The following is a 22,003-nucleotide window of genomic DNA, read 5'->3' as shown; positions in this document are numbered from 1 at the left end:
AGAGGGCGAGGCCTCCAAAGAAATCCAAGCACGTCAGTAGGTAAAAATGTCTGAACGACGGTCTCCTTGTATGTCCGCAGGTAACATACAAAATCTGTTTTTGCAGAAGTCTGCGGCAATTTTGTCAGTAAGTCAGAAAATACACAAAATCATTTAACATGGTAACTGCGCCATGAAAAGCACACAAGACTGACAAAAAAACTATTTTTTAATGTGGACATAGGAAAAGGAAACCATTGCTGCCATTCGTAGGAATAATTCAGACTCTGAAATTTAATAAGATTGTGGGAGGCTGTAGATCAGGAATTCCAACCCTGGGGTCCACAGACCCCTCAGTTAAAGGGAGGGGTCCATGGTATAAAAAAGGGTTGGGAACCCCTGCTGCAAATTGATCACGGGCATGGATTTGGTGGGTTGAAAGCCTGTTTCAATGTTGTAATTGTAGGGCTGGTGATAAATTGGGTGCTCAGAACCCAGAGACAGCGTGCATGCATTTACTGAGGCAAAAGGTTTAGGTGCTGACAGCCAGGCTACCACTGGTTGCTTAATGCTGCAGCAGGAATAAAAACGAGCAGCTAACAATAACCTCTTCCTTTGATCTAACATTGTCAGAAAGACAAGTTAATCAAGGATTGGGAAAACTCTGGAATGCAGAAAAAGATGAACAAGAGAAGATCAAATACAAGAGTGATTAGTGCAGCTACCTGTGGCTCCAGAGATGGGTTCAGTCCTGAACTCTGCTGCTAAGTGCGTGGAACTTGTACGTTCTTCCTGTTACTGCACAGGTTTGCCCCCAGGGGCTCTGATTTTCTTTCCATCATGATCTACGGAGGGGGGGCGGGGGGGTTGCTTAACTGACTACTGCACATTCTTCCTCACCTAAGAGGATGAGCAGGGTAGAAGAGTTTGTAGAGGATGTAGGAAAAAATGATGGGATTAGAATAGGATTAGTGGTTAATCATTGGTCTGGATTTGATGGGTTGAAGGGCTGTTCCAATGCTGTAACACTCGATCGGGCATGTTCAAACAGCCTTTCTGTGCCCCTACATAAAGACCAATGGGTGATTCATCATGGAATAACAAATGAAAGTAAAAAATCTACACCCTGTACAAATATATCCTTTTGAGCCGGAGAAGCATGGAGTCACACAGCACAGAAACAGACCTTTCAGCCAACGAAGACTGCCCCAACCATCCAGCCACTAATCTCGTTACAGGTACTCTAATCATTTGCCTCTCACTTCCCCCTTAACCTTGGAATCATAATGTACTCACTTTGAGTATATAGCCCAGGCCTAATGCAGTCACAGCCTCAGAGCAGTTATCTCATAGATGGATAGAGTGCCCATTTGTCTTCTCAAATACAATTAAAATATTGCAAGGTGCTGCTCAGAGATGAGTAATATTAAACAAAAAATAAAAATTAATTGGGCATTCATTTCATTGCTCCATTAGATCGTATATGCACAGGCTTTGGCTAATTTATTTATTGCATTATAACAGTAATTACAATAGAAAAAACACTCGTTTAGCTGTAAAGTCTTTTTAGACTTTCTGAAGTGGAATACATGCTCCTTTTCCTAAATCATTGTTGTCCTCCAACTTTGGGAATGAGGTTAAAATCAGTAATATATTGCCCACCAATGATCTCTCATTTTTTTTAGAGCTGCACGGACCAAACATTGCTCTGAGCAAGAAATTTTTACACGGCCTGAAAACTGCTTGGTACTTTAAATTATTGTGTTTTTTTAATATTTGGAATGGAGAGTTAGAAATCACACTCTTTTGATTTTATTTATTAATTGAAGGGAACAATGAAACAATACAACAAAGAAAATTTTTCATATTTCGTGAAGTTTTTCTAGCCGTGTCCAATTCCAGCAGTGCAGCAACAAAGGCTATGTGCAAGGGAGTATTTCAGTCACTATGCGGCCACACACCCGCACTGTTTGGCAGGAACAGAGTTGCTCACACATTCTGCTGCAGGCTGCCTATGGGTGAACAGAACTCTAACATGGGAAGTGATCTGAAGGCTGAAAATAGTGACCCTAAATTTCCCAGAGTAGCTTAAAAAGTACCTGAAGGATTGAAGTTTGTAACTGCTGTTATGAGCTAAGAAATGCAGTCACTGGCTGGATGAAAAACTGTATTTTAAAGAGAAGCCGTCAAGGCATTTATTATGCCGACATTACCAAGACAGGATTGGTGGATGTGGTGGGTTAATGAGTGATTCTGCACAAACTTGCCTTCCAATGCTTTCTCATATCTTTTTAATCAAAGTCGCAACAACTAAAAATAGAGCTCCATATGCAGGCACCTCAAAACAAAAACTTGCTAAAAATAGTCTTGAAAATTCTAAAAACAAATTTAAGAAGTTATTTGATAAGCATCTTTCACTTTCAGAAGACAATTTCTTGCCTGCAAGAATGTTGCTGCTCAAGTGGAGGGCGTTTTCCCAAAGAAAATATAGAACACAGAACATACATTACAGCACAGTACAGACCCCTCAGCCCACAATCTTGTGTCGACTTTTTAACCTGCTCTAAGATCAATAAACCTTCCCTTCATTTTATATCACCCGTGTGCCTGAGTTTCTTAAATGCCCTAATGTATCTGCCTCTACCACCAAGCCTGGCAGAGCTTTCCACACACCCACCACTCTGTGTAAAGAAATTACCTCTGACATCCCCAATCACCTTAAAATTATACCTTCTGATACTAGCCATTTCCACCCTAAGAAAAATCTCTGGCTGTCCATACAATCTATGCCTTGTAAGATCCTGTGCACCTCTATTAAGTGAAGTTCAAGTTTAAATTTATTGTCATCTGACTGTACATGTATATAACCAAATGAAACAGTGTTCCCCCAGACCACAGTGCACCCACACAATATATATCATACAGCACATAAGCCAAAATATTATAGTATAAATAGGTTAATAAAATATAATTCAAAATATAATTCAGAGTACAAAGCAAATGGCAGGATACTTGGTAGTGTGGAGGAGCAGAGGGATCTGGGGGTACATGTCCACAGTTCCCTGAAAGTTGCCTCACAGGTAGGTAGGGTAGTTAAGAAAGTTTATGGGGTGTTAGCTTTCATAAGTCGAGGGATAGAGTTTAAGAGTCGCAATGTGATGATGCAGCTCTATAAAACTCTGGTTAGGCCACACTTGGAGTACTGTGTCCAGTTCTGGTCACCTCACTATAGGAAGGATGTGGAAGCATTGGAAAGGGTACAGAGGAGATTTACCAGGATGCTGCCTGGTTTAGAAAGTATGCATTATGATCAGAGATTAAGGGAGTTAGGGCTTTACTCTTTGGAGAGAAGGAGGATGAGAGGAGACATGATAGAGGTGTACAAGATAATAAGAGGAATAGATAGAGTGGATAGCCAGCGCCTCTTCCCCAGGGCACCACTGCTCAATACAAGAGGACATGGCTTTAAGGTAAAGGGTGGGAAGTTCAAGGGGGATATTAGGGGAAGGTTTTTTACTCAGAGAGTGGTTGGTGCGTGGAATGCTCTGCCTGAGTCAGTGGTGGAGGCAGATACACTAGTGAAGTTTAAGAGACTACTAGACAAGTATATGGAGGTGGGGGCTTATATGGGAGGCAGGGTTTGAGGGTCGGCACAACATTGTGGGCTGAAGGGCCTGTACTGTGCTGTACTATTCTATGTTCGATGTTCTTAAAATGAATGTAGTCAAATGCAGCACAGTAAGCAGTGGAGTAAACTGCTCGCTGTCCTAGTGACGAGACCTCAGTGGTGGCAGGGTATACATTAGCTACCCTGTCTGGCAGTCCTAGCCCTGATGCTCCTGAACCTCCTTCTTGACGGCAGTGGGTCAAAGAGATTGTGGGATGGATGGGAGGGATCCTCAACAATGCTTTGGACCCTTTGTCTGCAATGTTCCCTGGTAAATATCACACATAGTGGGGGAGAGAGACCCTGATCATCCTCTCAGCAGCTTTTCCTGGCCTCTGTAGGGTCTTGCGGACCGATGTTTTGCAGTATCCATACCACACAATGGTGCAGCCAGATACAGCACTCTCAATGGTGCTCCTGTAGGAAGCTGTTAGAACGGGGGTGGATGTTCAATCTCCTCAGAAAGTGTAGATGCTGTTGTGCCTTCTTGACTAGTTAGGAGGTGTTATGGGTTCAGGTTAGATTATCTGTTATGTGTACAACTTTGTGCTCTTCACTCTCTCCACAGCAGAGCTATTGATGCACAATGGAGTGGTCGACTTCGGCCTTCCCAAAGTCCACAATCACCTCTTTTGTCCCATCCATGTTGAGACACAGGTTGTTGTTCTCACACCATTTGACAAGCCTCTAGACCTCCTCTCTGTATGGCAACTCATCATTGCTGTTGATGTGGCCAGCCACTATAGTACCAACAACAAACTTCATGGTGCGGTTTGAACTGAATCTGACACTGCAGTCGCATGTCAGCAGTGTTACCGGCAGCAGACTGAACCCACCAGTGCTCATCTTGATGGAATCACTAGTAATCCTCTTCTGCTCCAAAGCAAAAAGCCCTGGCTCACCCAGCCTATCTTTATAAAACCTGCTCTCCAGTCCAGGCACCGTCCTGGTAAATCTCCTCTGCACCCTCTCTAAAACTACCACATCCTTTCTATAATGCAACCAGAACTGAACACAATATTCCAGGTGTGATAACCTTGAACATACTGTGAAAAACAATAATGCACACTTTAATACTAAATACACTCTAATATTCTAAGTCAAAAAACTGACACCAGTCTGAGGACTAATTTGAACTTATGTCTGAATTCATGGACAAATAGTAGGTTTGAAGCAGCACCTCAAAGGAGAGTGGACAGTGGAGGCTCTACGCAGAATTTTGGAAGTCCAATTTAAACATTAGTTCATGAAGACAATTGTTATATTAAGTTATAATGGAGCCATCAAGTTCTCAGCATTCAGTGAGACTATCTGGAACGACTAATTGCAACTCACCAAGAGCATAAAATGGATCAGATTCAATGAGGCCTGTTTTGGCTCTGTTTCACTCCCAGATTTGCAGCCTCTTTCTCCTCTCCAACATCAGCAGTAACTCTACCTTGTTTATTTGTATGTTACATTAAACACTTTTCCAAATCCGACAGGAAGGACAAAGGCATAAGCAGAATGACGATACCCAGCTGTGGAGGCACTCGTGTAAAGAGAAAGATTGATTCTTAGTTCAAAGTTCAAAGTAAATGTATTACTAAAGTACATACATGTCACTAACAAACTGTCCAAATACAAAAAGATAATAATAATAAATAAATAAATAAATAGCCAATAAATATAGAGAACGTGAGATGAAGTGTTCCTGAAGGTGAGTCCGTAGGTTGTAGGAACAGTTAGTGATGGGGCAAGTGAAGCTGAGTGAAGTTATTCCCTTTAGTTCAAGAGCCTGATCGTTGAGGGGTAATAACTGTTCCTGAACCTGGTGGTGTGAGTCCTGAAGCACCTGTACCTTCTTCCTGATAGCAGCAGTGAGAAGAGAGCACATCCTGGGTGGTGGGGGTCCCTGATGATGGATGCTGCTTTCCTGCAACAGCGCTCCTTGTAGATGCGTTCAATGGGGGGAAGGCTTTACCCATGATGGACTGGGCTGTACCCGCTACTTTTTGTTAGCTTTTCCATTCAAGGTCAGTGATGTTTCCACAGCAGGCTGTGATGCATCCGGACAGTATACTGTCCACCGCACACCAATAGAAGTTTGTCAAGGTTTTAGATGACATGAAAATCTTCGCAAACTTCTAAGAAAGTGGAGGTTCTACTTTCTACAATCAGGTTAAACAAGCTTGGGGACCAGGGTCAACTGCAGCAAAACCAAGTCCTTGCTTTCTGCCAATTGGCTAAACAAAGCCTCTGTTCCCCTTCACCAGCAAGTCTAACAACTTGAAAGTACTATTGGTGTGGTTTGGAGGAGCCACAGCATGTAGCAAAATTTGACTGGATCAGGTAGTTGTACACTAAAGTTAGAATTGGGATCGGTGTCCCTCAATTGTGGGCAGGAACCTGGTCACTGGGTGCAGGTAGTTTTGGTGTTGCTCTGCTTGGACAGGTATGGATCAGATCACACCACTGTGCCATGATGTTCATCTGAGCCATTCTCTGTTTTATCTGGGATCTCAAGATGGTGCATGTCTGACAGGTTACGGTGCATAAATCTCCAGAATGGAGCACTGCGTGGTGAACGGTTTCCTGTTCATCCTGTAAAGGAGCTGAAGACCAGAGAGACACTTGTTAGAAGTGAGACATAGTATTTTGGAAAGAAAAGTTGAGAAAAAATAACCGAGAGATAACAGAGTAACACACACAAAATGCCGGAGGAACTCAGCCAGTCAGACAGCAGCTATGGAGAAGAATGAACAGTCATAGTATCAGGTCAAGACCCTTCATCAGGACAGATCCTGACCTACCACATTCTAAAGTGGGTGGGATCAACAGTGACCCATCAGGTACCAACATGCTTACATGCCATCATAGAGTGGAAGTGAATTTCTGAAGGCAGCCACAATGAGAAAGATGCTCATAAGACTTTTCCGTTGACAACTGTGAAAAGCGCTTGAATAGTGGGTGATGCTGCCTCCTGCATTTTTATTGGAGTTGTCACCTTGTGGACTTTTTAGCTTCACTGGGGATGCAGTTAAGGGCGCACATGATAAAGACAGTCTCAGTTAAAGATGTCTTTGAAGCTTTCCTTCCCGAAGACATCTCCGTCAGAGACTCAAAAAGTTATAGAACATTACAGCACAGAAACAGGCCCTTCAGCCCAGAGCTTCCTGCCTACAAAGATACCCATTCAAGCTGGTCCCATTTGCTGGGATTTGGCCCATAATCTTCTAAATCTTTTCTATTCATTTACGATTGCAACCAAGTGACATAGGTGAAAACGAGGCTTAGCTTCCAGATGAGCTCAGTGCATTCTATGCTCATTTTGACCATCAAAATATGGAAGAACCTGCACAATCTCCCATAGCCCATGATGACCCTGTGATTTCAGTCTCTGAGGCCAACATGAGAGCACTCTTCAGAAGGCTGGACCCATGGAAAGCATCACTCCAGGTGGGGTAACTAACTGAATACTGAAGACCTGTGCTGATCAACTGGCTGGAGTATTCAGTGATATCTTTAACTCTTGTTTTGGCAGTCCAAGGTACCCATCCGTTTAAGCAGACTTTATCATACAGGTGCTTGAGAAGAACATGGTACCCTGCCTCAATGACTATTGTCCGATAGCACTTACATCCCCTGTGATAAAGTGCTTTGAGAGGTTGATGATAAAACGTATCAACTCCTGCCTGAGAAGCAACTTAGATCCACTGCAATTTGCTTACGGGAACCATAGATCCACAGCAGATGCCATTTCATTGGCTCTTCACTCAACTCTGGAACATCTGGTCAGCAATGATGTGTACATCATGATGCTCTTTATCGACTACAGCTCATAATTCAATAATATCATCCACTCAGATCTAATCAATAAGATCAAGATCTTGGCCTCAATACTCCTTGTGCCAATGAATCCTTGCTTTCCTCACTTGCAGAACCCAGTCAATTCAGATTGGCATCAAGATCTCCTCCACAATCTCCATCAGTACTGGTGCACCACAAGGCTGTGTGCTTAGCTCCCTGCTCTACTCATCTTATACTTATGACTGCAAGGCTAACCATAGCTCCAATGCCACATTTGAGTTTACTGACTTTGGCTGAATGAAAGGTGGTGACGAATCAGCATATAGGAAGGAGACTGAAAATCTGGTTCTGTGGTACCTGAACACATCTCACTCAATGTCAGCAAGACCAAAGAGCTGGTTATTGATCTCAGAAGGAGGAAACCAGAGGTCCACGAGCAGTCCTCATTGGGGGATTGGAGGTGGAGGACTTTACATTTCTTGGTGTTACCATTTCAGAGGATCTGTCTTGGGCTGAGCACATAAGTGCCATTACAAAGAAAGAACAGCAGTGCCTCTGCTTTCTTAGATGTAAGTAGACCAGCCACATAAACACTCTGTCCATAAGTCCAGGTCAGAGGTTTGATATATCTTGGCTTGACTCACCTACTGACATTCCAAATCTTTTTCACCAACTTCATCCATGAACTGGGAATGTGATGTATTCAAGATTTAGGACTGAAGTTTATTTATCACATGTGTATTAAAAGATATTCTGGCACCAACACAGCATGCCCGCAATGCTCAGCGGAACAACACAGGACACAACAAGCAACCAAACAACATCAACATAACAAGTTTCACTCCGCACATGGACACACACACACACACACACACACACACACACACACAAGTCCTCCGGCCTCCTGCGGACTTGGACCTGGGCTCGTAGGCTTTGGGCTGCGACTTCCCTGGTGGATTTGCAGACTCAATGCTCCAGCCAGCGGGCCTCAACTTCCAGACTTTCAAGTCAGCCCTCAGGCCATGATCAGCAGCATCACCCCCAGTACCCACTGACCTCTGAACACTAGGCCATGAACTCTGGACTCGCCAATGACAGAACCCCGAACACTAGGCCTTGAACTCCAGTCACGTCAATTGCAAACCCAGTGGAGCCATGGGACCTCATTCCTCCTGCCCGCATGGAACGCTGTCTCTGGAACTAACCAACAACTTGCTGACCTTGGGGGAGGTGGGAGACCAGCCCTCAACCACATTGACCTGCTGGTTTGACATCTGGCTGGAAATCTCGCCCTGGCCCACAGACATCTCACCGTCCACATCACTGACCTTCAAACACAGACCGGCGACTTAGATTCTGGCTTGACCTATAATTCCCCCACATCCCTGTTCTTAAACATTAACCTGATGCCTGACTCCCCTTTCTGTTCCCAAACCCATCCATAGAGGGAGAGGGAGGGGAGGGAGAGAGAGGGGAGAGGGAAAGGGAGGGAGAAGGAGAGACAGAGAGACAGAGAGAGAGAGAGAGAGAGAGAGACAGATAGAGAGAGGGAGAGAGAGATATGGAAACGCCAATGCCCTTAAAAAGAAGTGGATATGGTCCAGTCCATTGTTGGGCACGTGGCCAAGTGGTTAAGGCATTTGTCCAGTTATCTCAAGGTTCCTAGTTCGAGCCTCAGCTGTGGCAGCATGTTTATGCCCTTGAGCAAGGCACTTAATCACACATTGCTCTAGTCTGTGTGAGGAGTGGTGCCCCACACAGACTTCCAGTCTGCGCCTTGTAAGGCATGAAAATGCCCAACACAGGCCTCTCATGGTCTGAGTCGACATTCCCTCCCTCCCTATTTTGGTAAATCCCTCACAACCATTGAGCACACCTACATCAAATGCTGTCACAGGAAAGCAGCATTCATCATTAGGAACCCCCACCACCCAGGGCATGCTCTCTTCTTACTGCTCCCATCAGGAAGAAGGTCCAAGAGCCTCAGAACTCAGAATACATATATTAGTTAAATTAAATTACTGCATAATATATGTACTTTGACAATAAAATTAACTTTGAATTTTGAACTTTGCCATTCCCTTACATTAATATGCAAACACGAGGAATTCTGCAGATGCTGGAAATTCAAGCAACACACATCGAAGTTGCTTGTGAACGCAGCAGGTGTTGACAGATCTCTTACTAGCTCTTCCTTCAGTTAGTCCTGACGAAGGGTCTCGGCCTGAAACGTCGACTGTACCTCTTCCTAGAGATGCTGCCTGTCCTGCTGCGTTCACCAGCAACATTTATGTGTGTTCCCTTACATTAATATACAGGAATTATATAGAACAACATCCCATGCACCATCAGTCTGCAGGCCATACCACTCTTGGACTTGGGCTATATTATTTTTTCTGACTCTGTGACTGGAGGTATTTCTGCTATGTTCTGTTTGCTGTGTTCACCTTTGTCCCAAAGGACTGCTGTTTCATTTGGCTATATTCATAGAATGTAGAAATCTACAGCACATTACAGGCCCTTCGGCCCACAATGTTGTGCCGACCATGTAACCTACTCCACAAACTGTCTATAATTGCCCTACTGCATAGCCCTCCATTTTTCTAAGCTCCATGTACCTATCTATAGAATGGCGTGTGGTTGAATAATAATTAAACTTGATCTTGATCTTGAACTTATGTCACCTGTGCTGCAGAATAACCCCAGCAGTGAACTTCTCCACATAATCTCACACTGAAAAGAGACAGTCAGATTCACTCAACATCCTCAGCTTGTAATGAAGCGATTTGGCTATTGCTGTCCCGCACACATATTTAACCTCTTTTTCATATTTCTGATGAAGTGTCTCAGATCTAAGACATGAACTATTTCTCTTTCCACCGATGTGACCTGAGTAGCTGAGTTCCTCCAGCATTTTCTATTTTTATCACAGTTTACTGAGGAGCTGAGCCTCCATTCATTGGATCAGCTTGGAATAAGCCTTAAAATATTCTAGCAACACACATAAAAAATGCTGGTGAAAGCAGCAGGCCAGGCAGCATCTATAGGAAGAGGTGCAGTCGATGTTTCAGGCTGCTACGTCACTAAAGCCACATACTAAAAATACCTTTTACGTTTATTTCCAACTGTTAAACCTAGGAGCTGTCTGATCATCTTGAAGAACTTGCAGTAATCAGCAAGTAATTTATTGTTTAAACCTCACAGCCGCAAACTTGTCACCTTAAAACATATCCGTTTTCAACTCCCTCTCTATAACTCCCTCCAGACAGACAACGTATTTGAACGCAAACACCAGAATGAAATGTCAGCACCTTCAGTTGTGCTTTTTTCCTTACTTTGCTGTCAATTGACTCTGCCCACCTGTTACAAGTGAAAACATTTTCAGGTTCTTTAATTCTTTTCCATCACATAATAACCTTTCCCAAATTAAAAGGAAGACAAACACTGAACCTGTAAACTGGAGAATCCATGTTGTCCATCCGAGCGCTGACAGTTTGTCTCCAACATCAATTGGAAGTTTTGCCTCCTTTCCTGCCCTTAGGGCCAGCAGCAGTTGGGTTAAATTCTCCACAGAGTGCGTCTGCAGCTTGTATGTGTGCAATGGTGGGTGTGGGATTCTGTCAGAAAGGAACGTGAAGCTAAGTCCAGCTGGGAACAGTGCAGCCCTTGTGTCCGGTGAGAGTTAGTCAGTCAGGAGTAGGTTCTGGAGGTGAGGGTTAGTGTCCCTCGAGTTCAGAGTGCAAGACAGGGTGAGGCTTTAACTCAGCGTGTTGTGTGCTTCCGATATCTGTGAGTGTTAATGATTTTAACAAAGGTTGGAAAGCACAGTGAGGCAATCCCTGTTTATGTGTTGATGTATGGATGTGATTCCGTCTACTGTGCAGAGAATCAAAAGAAAACACTTTACAAAATTTCTAGCCTTGAATGTCTGAGCCAATTGGTTTCTCCAGCCCCAAAAGAGGCAGTGCCTCTGTACCTAAAATCTGAGTAATGAGGAAGTTGAACAGCACATGAGGGATAGGCTTTCAGGAAGAGAGCAGAGATTTTTGGGAAAGAGTGGGGAGACCTGCTGGGTGAGATAATTGACAAAATAGGAGGAGGAGACAGAGGAATGCAGGGAGATTGTGGTAGTATGAGAGGTCAGGTTACTGTCACAGGCTCGCCTAATTACAGTGCAAATACACTCTCAAAATAGCCTGCTCAAATATGCAGAAGAAATAGTGAAGATCAAGCAGGGGAAAGAGAGGGGGAGAGAGGACTGTCTTCCAAATGGAGAGGAATCAAAATTCTAGGATTTATAATCCTACATTGTAGCGCAGATTTACAGCTGTGTGACACAGGAGATTTAGACAAGGTGTGCCTTGTTTATTCAAGGGGTCTCTGGAACTTCCCATACACAGTGCAGTGACCCAGACAGCAGCCAGGCACATGGGTAAAACTACAAAGACTGAAAGCTCAGGGTTGTCGGGGGTTGTGAGAGTGTGAATAGTCCCATTCTGCTCCTATATTTTAGAGTCATATGGCTACCAACCCAGTGATGAAAGGTGGGATTAGTTTGCAGAAATATTCTTGCAACAGAGTGAATATGATGGACCAAGTGGCCTCCATCTGTGTTGTAAATTGTATACCTAGACAGTACCTGGCCCACGGACTTGATCATGTTTAGCAGCTGGACTTTAGACCTAGTTTCCTTACCGAAGAGTAAAACCTTCATTCTGCTTCACTGAAGAATTTCTGGCTGAGTATGTTTTTGTTTTAATTAATTCCTACTATCTTCTTTTAAATCTTACACTTAAATGTAGTTCCATTTAAACTGTAATTATACTTAAAATACAGTAATCATACTGCCTATTGCTAAATATAAGATGGTATAATTTTAAGAATAACTGAAAAATTTTAAAATGGGGGATTGCAAGCTCTATCTCTGGCCTCTGATACAGTGTTCCACATTACAGGCTCACATGTAAGCTGTCTGCATTCGCCCAAGTAATTAAAGTCGTTACATAAATTGGAAGTCGCGGTTGTCGCTGTTAGGATAAAAATTAGTAGCCTCCAGTTAATTGGGTAACCATCTAGAATCAGTTAATTGGAGTCAGCTGGTTGAGGACTAGTGGTATAGTGATAGAGCAGTTACTTCTGCCGCCACACAGTTGCAGTGATTATAGGTTCATGTGACCCCAGGTGCGGTCTGTGTGGAGTTTACAGTAGGAGGGGAAAGACCCCCCCCCATAATGACAACACTAGCCAAAAGATTCTATCCTGGTATCCAAGCAGATATGGATTAGTATCTGAGCCAGCATGAGTACAATAAAATCAGAGTTGACTATGTGGCTGAAAGACCTGTGTGGGGGGAAATGATTTTCTATTGATTGACCAATGGAACCAGTGCTGGGGAAAGAGAAAGTTCATCTAATGGGATGTCTTCACTTGAACAGATGGGATCAGTGCATGGGCCAATCAGCTAACTAGGTTGTAGATCAATCTTTAAATTAAGTATGGAGTAGGGTGGGGTAGGTTTGTTTTGGGGTACTTGGAAAGTTAAAGAGAAAGGTTAAGACAAAGGAGCAGGGAACAAAATGAATAATGATGTTCAGAGTCTGTCAGTAAGAGCAAGTGCAGACAGACAGGAAACTTATCTCCATTTGGAGTCGGAGCAGGGACAATGGTGCAAAGACAAAATTACAGATTTTTTATATTTATACAGGCAACATTTATAAAGCAGTGACACAAATATCATAAAGAGAAACAAATGTTCTAATCTTATTGCAGAGATACCATGCCAAAATGAATTAGAACTAATCAGACTAATTAACTTATGAGTCAGGAAGGCCAGATGTAAAACAAGGAGGAATAGGAGTGAAATAAAAGGAGGGTTAAAGGCAGAAGCAAGGAGGGATTTTAGTTCAGAAAATCAGGCAGTGTGAAGGTAAAAAATACTGCTACAAGTGGAAAAGATTGGTCTGAGTTGTAGAAAGACCATAAGACAAAGGAGCAGAAGTCGGCCATTCGGCCTATCGAGTCTGCTCCGCCATTTTATCATGAGCTGATCCATTCTCCCATTTAGTCCCACTCCCCCGCCTTCTCACCATAACCTTTGATGCCCTGGCTACTCAGATACCTATCAATCTCTGCCTTAAATACACCCAATGACTTGGCCTCCACTGCCGCCCGTGGCAACAAATTCCACAGATTCATCACCCTCTGACTAAAAAAATTTCTTCGCATTTCTGTTCTGAAAGGGCGCCCTTCAATCCTTAAGTCATACCCTCTCGTACTCGACTCCCCCATCATGGGAAACAACTTTGCCACATCCACTCTGTCCGTGCCTTTTAACATTCGAAATGTTTCTATGAGGTCTCCCCTCATTCTTCTAAACTCCAAGGAATACAGTCCAAGAGCGGACAAACGTTCCTCATATGTTAACCCTCTCATTCCCGGAATCATTCTAGTGAATCTTCTCTGTACCCTCTCCAACGTCAGCACATCCTTTCTTAAATAAGGAGACCAAAACTGCCCACAGTACTCCAAGTGAGGTCTCACCAGCGCCTTAGAGAGCCTCAACATCACATCCCTGCTCCTATATTCTATCCTGTAGAAATGAATGCCAACATTGCATTCGCCTTCTTCACTACTGACTCAACCTGGAGGTTAACTTTAAGGGTATCCTGTACGAGGACTCCCAAGTCCTGCTGTATCTCCGAACTTTGAATTCTTTCCACATTTAAATAATAGTCTGCCCGTTTATTTTTTCTGCCAAAGTGCATAACCATACACTTTCCAACATTGTACTTCATTTGCCACTTCTCTGCCCATTCTTCCAATCTATCCAAGTCTGTCTGCAGATTCTCCATTTCTTCAGCACTACCGGCCCCTCCACTTATCTTCGTATCATCAGCAAACTTAGCCATGAAGCCATCTATTCCATAATCCAAATCGTTGATGTACAATGTAAAATGAAGCGGCCCCAACACTGATCCCTGTGGAACACCACTGGTAACTGGCAGCCAACCAGAATAGGATCCCTTTATTCCCACTCTCTGTTTCCTGCCAATCAGCCAACGCTCTATCCACGTATGTAACTTTCCCATAATTCCATGGGCTCTTATCTTGTTAAGTAGCCTTATGTGTGGCACCTTGTCAAAGGCCTTCTGAAAATCCAAATATACAACATCCACTGCATTTCCTTTGTATAGCCTACTGGTAATTTCCTCAAAAATTGTAATAGGTTTGTCAGGCAGGATTTTCCTTTAAGGAATCTATGCTGAGTTCTGCCTATCTTGTCATATGCCTCCAGGTAATCTGTAACCCCATCCTTGACAATCGACTCCAACAACTTCCCAACCACTGATGTCAAGCTAACAGGTCTATAATTTCCTTTTTACTTCCTTGCCCCCTTCTTAAATAGCAGAGTGACATTTGCAATCTTCCAGCCCTCCGGAACCATGCCAGAATCTATCGACTTTTGAAAGATCATCGCTGATGCCTCCGCAATCTCCATAGCTACTTCCTTCAGAACACGCGGGTGCATTCCATCTGGTCCAGGAGATTTATCTACCTTAGGCTATTCAGCTTCCTGAGTACTTTCTCTGTCGTAATTGTGACTGCACACACTTCTCTTCCCTGCTACCCTTGAGTGTCCGGTATACTGCTGATATCTTCCTCTGTGAAGACTGATGTAAAATACTCGCTCAGTTCCTCTGCCATCTCCTTATCTCCCATTACAATTTCTCCAGCATCATTTTCTATCGGTCCTATATCTACTCTCACCTGTCTTTTACTCCTTATATACTTGAAAAAGCTTTTACTATCCTCTTTGATATTATTTGCTAGCTTCTTTTCATAGTTAATCTTTTCCCTCTTAATGACCTTCTGATTCTGAAAGGCCCCCTCACAGACAAAAGTAATAAAGTGAATGTGCAGAGTCACCATGGATTTATGAAAATGAAATCACGTTTGGGGAGGGGGGGGGGTCACACTTTGACCTCCAAAGACTCATAGATTGGATAAACAGAACTCAGTGGGTGCAGTGAACTTGGACGTTCTGACCGTGGGCAATATACCGGCATAAATTGAGAACTGGTAATGGAAAGCAGCAAAAACACTCTTGGCTGTGATCGGTGGAGTCCAACAAGGTTCAGAGCCGGTTCATAATGATACGGTTAACAGGACTGGTGTAGTACTCCCTGTTTGGTGATAATACAAAATTAGATGGATGTGAGGAGAATGCAAGGAGGCTGATAACTACAGCGGATAGACTACAAAGTGGAATATTGTGAGTCATCCACTTTGGCAGTAAAAATGGAGTATTTTTAAATCATGAGACTGTAAAAGGTGTTGGTGCTTGGAGAATCAGACTCAGAATCAGATTTCATATCACGGGCATACGCTGTGAAATTTATGTATTTGTGGCTGCAGTACATTGTAATACATAATAATAGAAAAAACTATGAATTGCAGTAGATATATATATATATAAAATGGTTAATATAAATAAGTAGTGCAAGTATAAAAATAAAAACGTAGTGAGGCAGCTCATGGCAGGGACCCAATTGTCCTCAAACACAACTCACTGAAAGAGTCTGTAAAGAAAATAGTGCATTTCCCTTGATTATGAGATGTGGAGTACAAGAGTGAAGGTGTGTTACTGAAATTACTGAAGCCTTGGTGAAACCACACTTAGAATGTTATGCATAATCTAGTCCACTCCTACCAGCGATGAAGGTTCAACAGCATCTTTCCTGGCTTGTAGCACAGTGCATCAGGAGGGATTATACAGAGGGTGCCTTTAAGCACCCGAGTTAGAAGAATGAAGAGGTGATCATGATAGAGTATAGATTTCAAAGCACTCAACGTAGTAGGTGGATAGTTGTGAGATGCCTAGAACCAGGAATCACAATTTTACCTTGTGGATGGCCATTGAAGACAAAATGCCGAGACATATCTTCACTCATCTGTGGAATACTCAAAACAAGAGGCTCAGTTACTGAGTATTTCAAGAGAGAGACTGATAGCTTTTGAATTAGAAAGGAATTGAGGCACACAGAGTTCATGCAGGAAAGTGTCATTGAGGTATAAGATCAACTTGAATGTCACAACAGGCACAAATGGTGCAGCCCTTCTATTGTTTCAATGTCGCTATGTAACTATGCATGGTATTGGTCAGTGTAAATACAGCAAAGGCTTGTATGAGTAACATTAGATATAAAAGTACAACTAGACCATTTGGGCCTATTGACTCTGCTTTACTATTCTATCATTGCTGATGTACTATCTCTCTAAGCCCTGTTCTAAGTAAAATTTATTATCAGAGTACATACACATCACCACATACAACCCTAAAATTCTTTTTCTGTGGGCATACTGTAAACAGGATCTGAAAAAAGTAAACATCAGTAACTGTCAACTGTAAACAAACTGTGCAAATGCTGATATAAGTAAATAGCAATAAATAATGAGCATGAAATAACAATATGACAGGGTCCTTAAATTGAGTGTAGTTATCCCCTTTGTTCAACAGCCTGATGGTTGAGGGGTAGTAACTGCTTTTGAACCTCATGGTGTGAGACCTGAGGCTCCTGTACCTTCTACCTGATGGCAGCAGCGTGAAAAGAGCATGGCCTGGGTGGTGAGGATCTTTAATGCTGGAAGCTGTTTTCCTATGGCAACATTTCATGTAGATGGGCTCAGTGGTTGGGGAAGTTTTTACTCATGGTGTGTCACCTGTCTTCTCATGGTAACTTTTCACACCGTTACTAATCAAGGATCTGTCAATCTCTGCTTTAAATATACCCAATGACGTGGCCTCTATAGTCATCTGTGCTAATGAATTCCACCGATTCACCACCCTTTGGCTAAGGAGATTCCTCCTCATCTCTGTTCTAAAGGGATGTTCTTTTATTCTGAGGCTGTGTTCTCTGTTCCTAGAGTTCTCCACTATAGGAAGCATCCTCTCCATGTCCACTCTATCTAGGCCTTTCAATGTTCAATAACTTTCGGTGGGATCCCACCCCCCGTCCCATATTTTTCTAAACTCCAGAGAGTACAGGCCTAGAGCCATCAAACGTTCCTCACATATTAACCCTTTCATTCTTAGGATCGTTCTTGTGAAATTTCTCTGGAACCTCTCCAATCCCAGCACATCCTTTCTTAGGTAAGGGGCATAAAACCGCTCACAATACTCCTAAATGGTCTGACCAAGGCAGAATAAAACCTCAGCATTACATCCTTGATTTTATTCTAGTCCTCTCAAAATGAATGCTAACATTGCATTTGCCTTCCTTACCACTGATTCAACTGGCTCAATCATATTCATTTTATAATCTGCTAGAGCTCCCAGGTCTTCATCCGACACTTCTTAAATTTATACAATCTCCCTCAAAAATTAACTGGCAGGTTGGCTTTTTGAACTACGCTCCTAAACTGTGGAATTCAATACCTAAAACTATAAGGGACGCAGACTGAGTTGACACTTTTAAACACCAGATCAAAACCTATTTATTTAACCTTGCTTTTAGCTAACATCTTTTTGTCTTTTATTTGCATGTTCATTTTTATTTTTATTTTCATATTTGCACTTTAACCCATTGTGAAGCACTTTGAACTATAGTGTCTGCATGAAAAGTCCTCTATAAATAAAAATATTATTCTTATTATTATTAATATTAACCTGCAAGTTAACCTGTAGGAAATCCTGCACAAGGACTCCCAAGTCCCTTTGCACCTCTAATTTCTGAATTTTCTGAATGCTTAGAAAATAATCTATGCCTTTATTCCTTCTAACAAAGTGCATGATCATACGCTTCCCTGTTTTGTATACCATCCGACAATTCTTTGCCTATTCTCCCAATCTGCCTAAGTCTTTCTGCATATTCTCTACTTCCTCAACATGACCTGCCCTTCCCCTAACTTAGTATTATCTACAAACTTGGTGACAAAACTATCAATTCCTTCATCCAAATTATTAACATATAATGTGAAAAGAAGTGGTCCCAATATTGACCTCTGTGGATCATCACTAGTCACCGGTAGCCAACCAGAAAAGGCCTCCTTTGTTCCCATTCTTTTCCTTCTGCCAGTCAGCCAATCTCAGTCCACACTAGTATCTTTCCTGTAACACAGCTGTTCCCAAACTGGGGTCCACAGACCCCTCAGCTAATGGTAGGGGTCCATGGGGGAGAAAAGGTTATGCAACGGGCTTTTGTTTAGCAGCCTCATGTGTGTCACCTTGTCAAAGGCCTTCTGAAAATCCAAGTATAAGACATCCACTCACTCTCCTTTGTCTATCCTGCCTATTATTTTCTCAAAGAATTCCAACAGATTTATCAGGTGTAACCTCCCCTTGAAGAAACCCTCCTAACATTGGCTTATTTTATTTTTTGCCTCCAAGTTCCCCAAAACCTCATCCTTAATAATGGACTCCACCATCTTACCAACCACTGAGATCAGGGTAATTGGCTTTCTATTTCCTGTCTTTTGCTTCCCTGCCTTCTTAAAGAGTGGAGTGACATTTGCAATTTTCCAGTCCTCTAGAACCATTCCAGAAAATAATGATTCTTGAAAGATCACTTCTAATGCCTCCATAATCTCTTCAGCTACATCTATCAGAACACTGGGGTGTAGTCCATCTGGTCAAGGTGACTTGTCTACCTCGAGGCCTTTCAGCTACCCAAGCACCTTCTCTTCAGTAATAGCAACTACACTAACTTCTGCTCCCTGACACTCTTGAGTTTCTGGAATACTGCTGGGTCTTCCACAGTGAAGACTGAGAGAAAGCACATATTGAGTTCATTTACCATTTCTTTGCCGATTACTACCTCTCCAGTGTAATTTTCCGATGGCCTAATATCCATTTCCACTTCTCTTTTACTCTTGAAATGTCTGTTCTGCAGTCATCCCTGCTTGTGTCCCTTTTCAATCAACTTAGGCCACCTATTCTCTCATGGCTCTGCAGCTGCCTTCCCTCCAGTGTAATACTGATACATCTGATCTTAGCTTCTCCCTGCTGGGTGATTCTATCATATTTTGATCACTGTCTCCTAAGCCTTCCTTTACCTTATGCTCCCTGATCAAATCTAGTTCATTATCACAATACCCAATCCAGAATTGTCTTTTCCCTATTGGGCTCACCACAAATTGTTCTTCTCTTGAGATCCAGCATCAACCTCATTTCCACAATATTCCTGCATATTTGAAATGGCCCATGACTGTCATAGCATTGTCCTTTTTACATAGCTTTTCTATCTCCCATTGTGATTTGTAGCCCATATTCTGGCTACTGTTTGGAGGCCTGTATATAACTCACATCAGGGTCTCTTTTCCTTGCAGTTTCTTAACTCTATCCGCAAGGATTCAACAGCTATGTTACCTCTATCTAAAGAATTGATTTCAAGTTTTACCGACAGAGCCATGTCACCCACTCTGCCTACCCACCTGTCCTTTCAATACAATGTGTATCCTTGGACATTAAATAGCTGTAATCTTCTTTCAGTCATAACTCAGTGATGCCCACAATGTCATACGTGCCAATCTGTAACTGTGCTACAAGTTCACCTTGGTTGGTTTGCAGATGCAGCAGGCTATCAAGAAGGCAAATAGAATGTTGGCCTTTATTGCTAGAGAGACTGAATTTAAGAGCAGGGAGGTTATGCTGCAAATGTACAGGGTACTGGTGAGGCTACACCTGGAGTACTGTCTGCAGTTTTGGTCTCCTTATTTGAGGAAGGATATACTGGCTTTGGAGGTGGCGCAGAGGAGGTTCACCAGGTAGTCGCTCGAATTCAGAAGGATGAGAGGAGATCTTATAGAAACGTATAAAATTATGAAAGGGATAGATGAGATAGAGGCAGGAAAATTGTTTCCACTAGTAGGTGAGACTAGAACTAGGGGGCATAGCCTCATGATTCGGGGGAGTAGGACAGAGGTGAGGAGAAACTGTTTTCCCAAAGAGTGGTGAATCTGTGGAATTCTCTGCCCAATGAAGCAGTGGAGGCTACCTCAGTAAATATATTGAAGACAAGGTTAGATAGATTTTTGCATAGTAGGGGAATTAAGAGTTATAGGGAAAAGGCAGGTAGATGGAGATGAGTCCATGGTCAGACCAGCCAAGATCTTATTGAATGGCAGAGCAGGCCCAACAGGCCAGATGACCGACTCCTGCTCCTATTTCTTATGTTCTTATTGTGTATTCTGCATGCATTCAAATATAACACCTTCAGTCCTATATCTTTCACCCTTTTCAATTTGCCCCCATGTTTCCAGAAGTTAATTTCTTATCAGCAGCATTGTTCAATGTTATGCACAAGGTATAGTTTGTTTAAAAGGCACAAATAATCTGATCAGTTGTCATTGTAACACAAAACATTTGTTAATTATTCTGCTATATCTTAAAATAGTTTGCAAATTCTGAGAAAACAGGGGGGAGCTGATTAAATAAAACCACTTCCTTCACTCAGAATATCAAATTACATGACTTCCATCTTCATTGAGCAGCTTGTAATCATTCATAAAGAAAGCAGGGCTGTGGTTAGTTGGATATCAGAAACAATCACTGATGCGTGTTAACTTCAACTAAAAATAGTGAGTCACTGACATAGATCAATGGCCCCACACAGCAAGTTGGGTGAGGCTTGCCTTTCTTTCCAAAGGGTGTAAGGGAAGAGGAAACTTGAACTAATTAATATTGCTGAAAAGAAATACTGGGCAAACTTGCTGACAAATCTCTGAGGACTCATGGCTGCAGGCTTGGCTGTGAAGGAGGTGGCTTTGGGAATTTTGGGTATATGATTTTGGAATATTTAGCAACGTAGGGATCCTCTGAATATCCTGGAGTCTGAAGAGTATCCAGTTGATTGGTAAAGAGGAAATGGAACCATTCATTCAAGAAGAAAAGTAAAGGACAGTTAACTGTCCTCAATTATCCTAATATCAGTTGGGGAAAAAGCTGCCGTTTTCTTTAAGAGAGGTGCAGCAGTTAGTACCACTACCTGACAGCTCCAACTGACCCAGGTTCAGTCTTGGCCTCAGAGTGCTGATATGCAGGTAAGTAGCAAAAGTACTGTAGATAACATGGCGTGAAATGTCTGTGAGAGAACTACAGAGAAGTAAAGGATGAGGGAGAAATGGGACTGATAAGATCTTTTTAACGGAGATAGCATGGATAATAGGCCGCATTATATTGTTTTGTGCTGTATGAGTAAGAGTTAACAGAGTACTTGGAAAAGGGGTTTTGCAAGGTTCAATAATTCCATTTAATGTAAGAGAATGTATTCAGTATACAAACTGAAATTCTTACTCTTCGCAGACATCCAAGAAACTGAAAGAACGAATGACAGAAATTTCAGAAACCCAAAGACCCCCTCCCCCTCCCACACACAGGCAGCAGCAAAAGCGTCAATCCTCACCCTTCCCCTCCCCTCACTTGCTCCAGCAAAAGCACCGACCCCCTCCACCCACCATGCAAGTAATAGCAAAGCCATGATCCAGAGTCCATCAAAAAACTACAGTCCAGCCCAACACTTCAGTACCTCAAAAACAGTAGGAAAGGGAAATTATGCTCAGCAAATATATTGG

At 42.6% G+C, this 22,003-nt stretch overlaps 1 protein-coding gene across 2 annotated transcripts in view; it reads right to left on the bottom strand.

Moving 5' to 3' along the window:
* The window catches only part of LOC134352916 (diacylglycerol kinase eta-like), a 185,806-nt gene that overhangs the window by 109,996 nt on the left and 53,807 nt on the right, over positions 1-22,003 (bottom strand). Inside the window, exon 1 of one of the 2 annotated variants that reach the window (XM_063060531.1) lies at positions 10,886-11,478. The exons of the other annotated variant lie outside the window; for it this stretch is intronic. Coding sequence (XP_062916601.1) covers positions 10,886-10,942 — 57 coding nt within the window. The 5' untranslated portion in view covers positions 10,943-11,478. Of the gene's footprint in view, positions 1-10,885; positions 11,479-22,003 lie in introns of those variants that run through there. 2 annotated transcript variants of the gene reach the window in all.

Source organism: Mobula hypostoma, chromosome 10, assembly GCF_963921235.1.
Source record: "Mobula hypostoma chromosome 10, sMobHyp1.1, whole genome shotgun sequence".
In the NCBI taxonomy this organism is placed as follows: domain Eukaryota; kingdom Metazoa; phylum Chordata; class Chondrichthyes; order Myliobatiformes; family Myliobatidae; genus Mobula; species Mobula hypostoma.
Note: the sequence above shows the minus strand (reverse complement) of the source record. Positions and strands in the feature narration are given on the sequence as shown.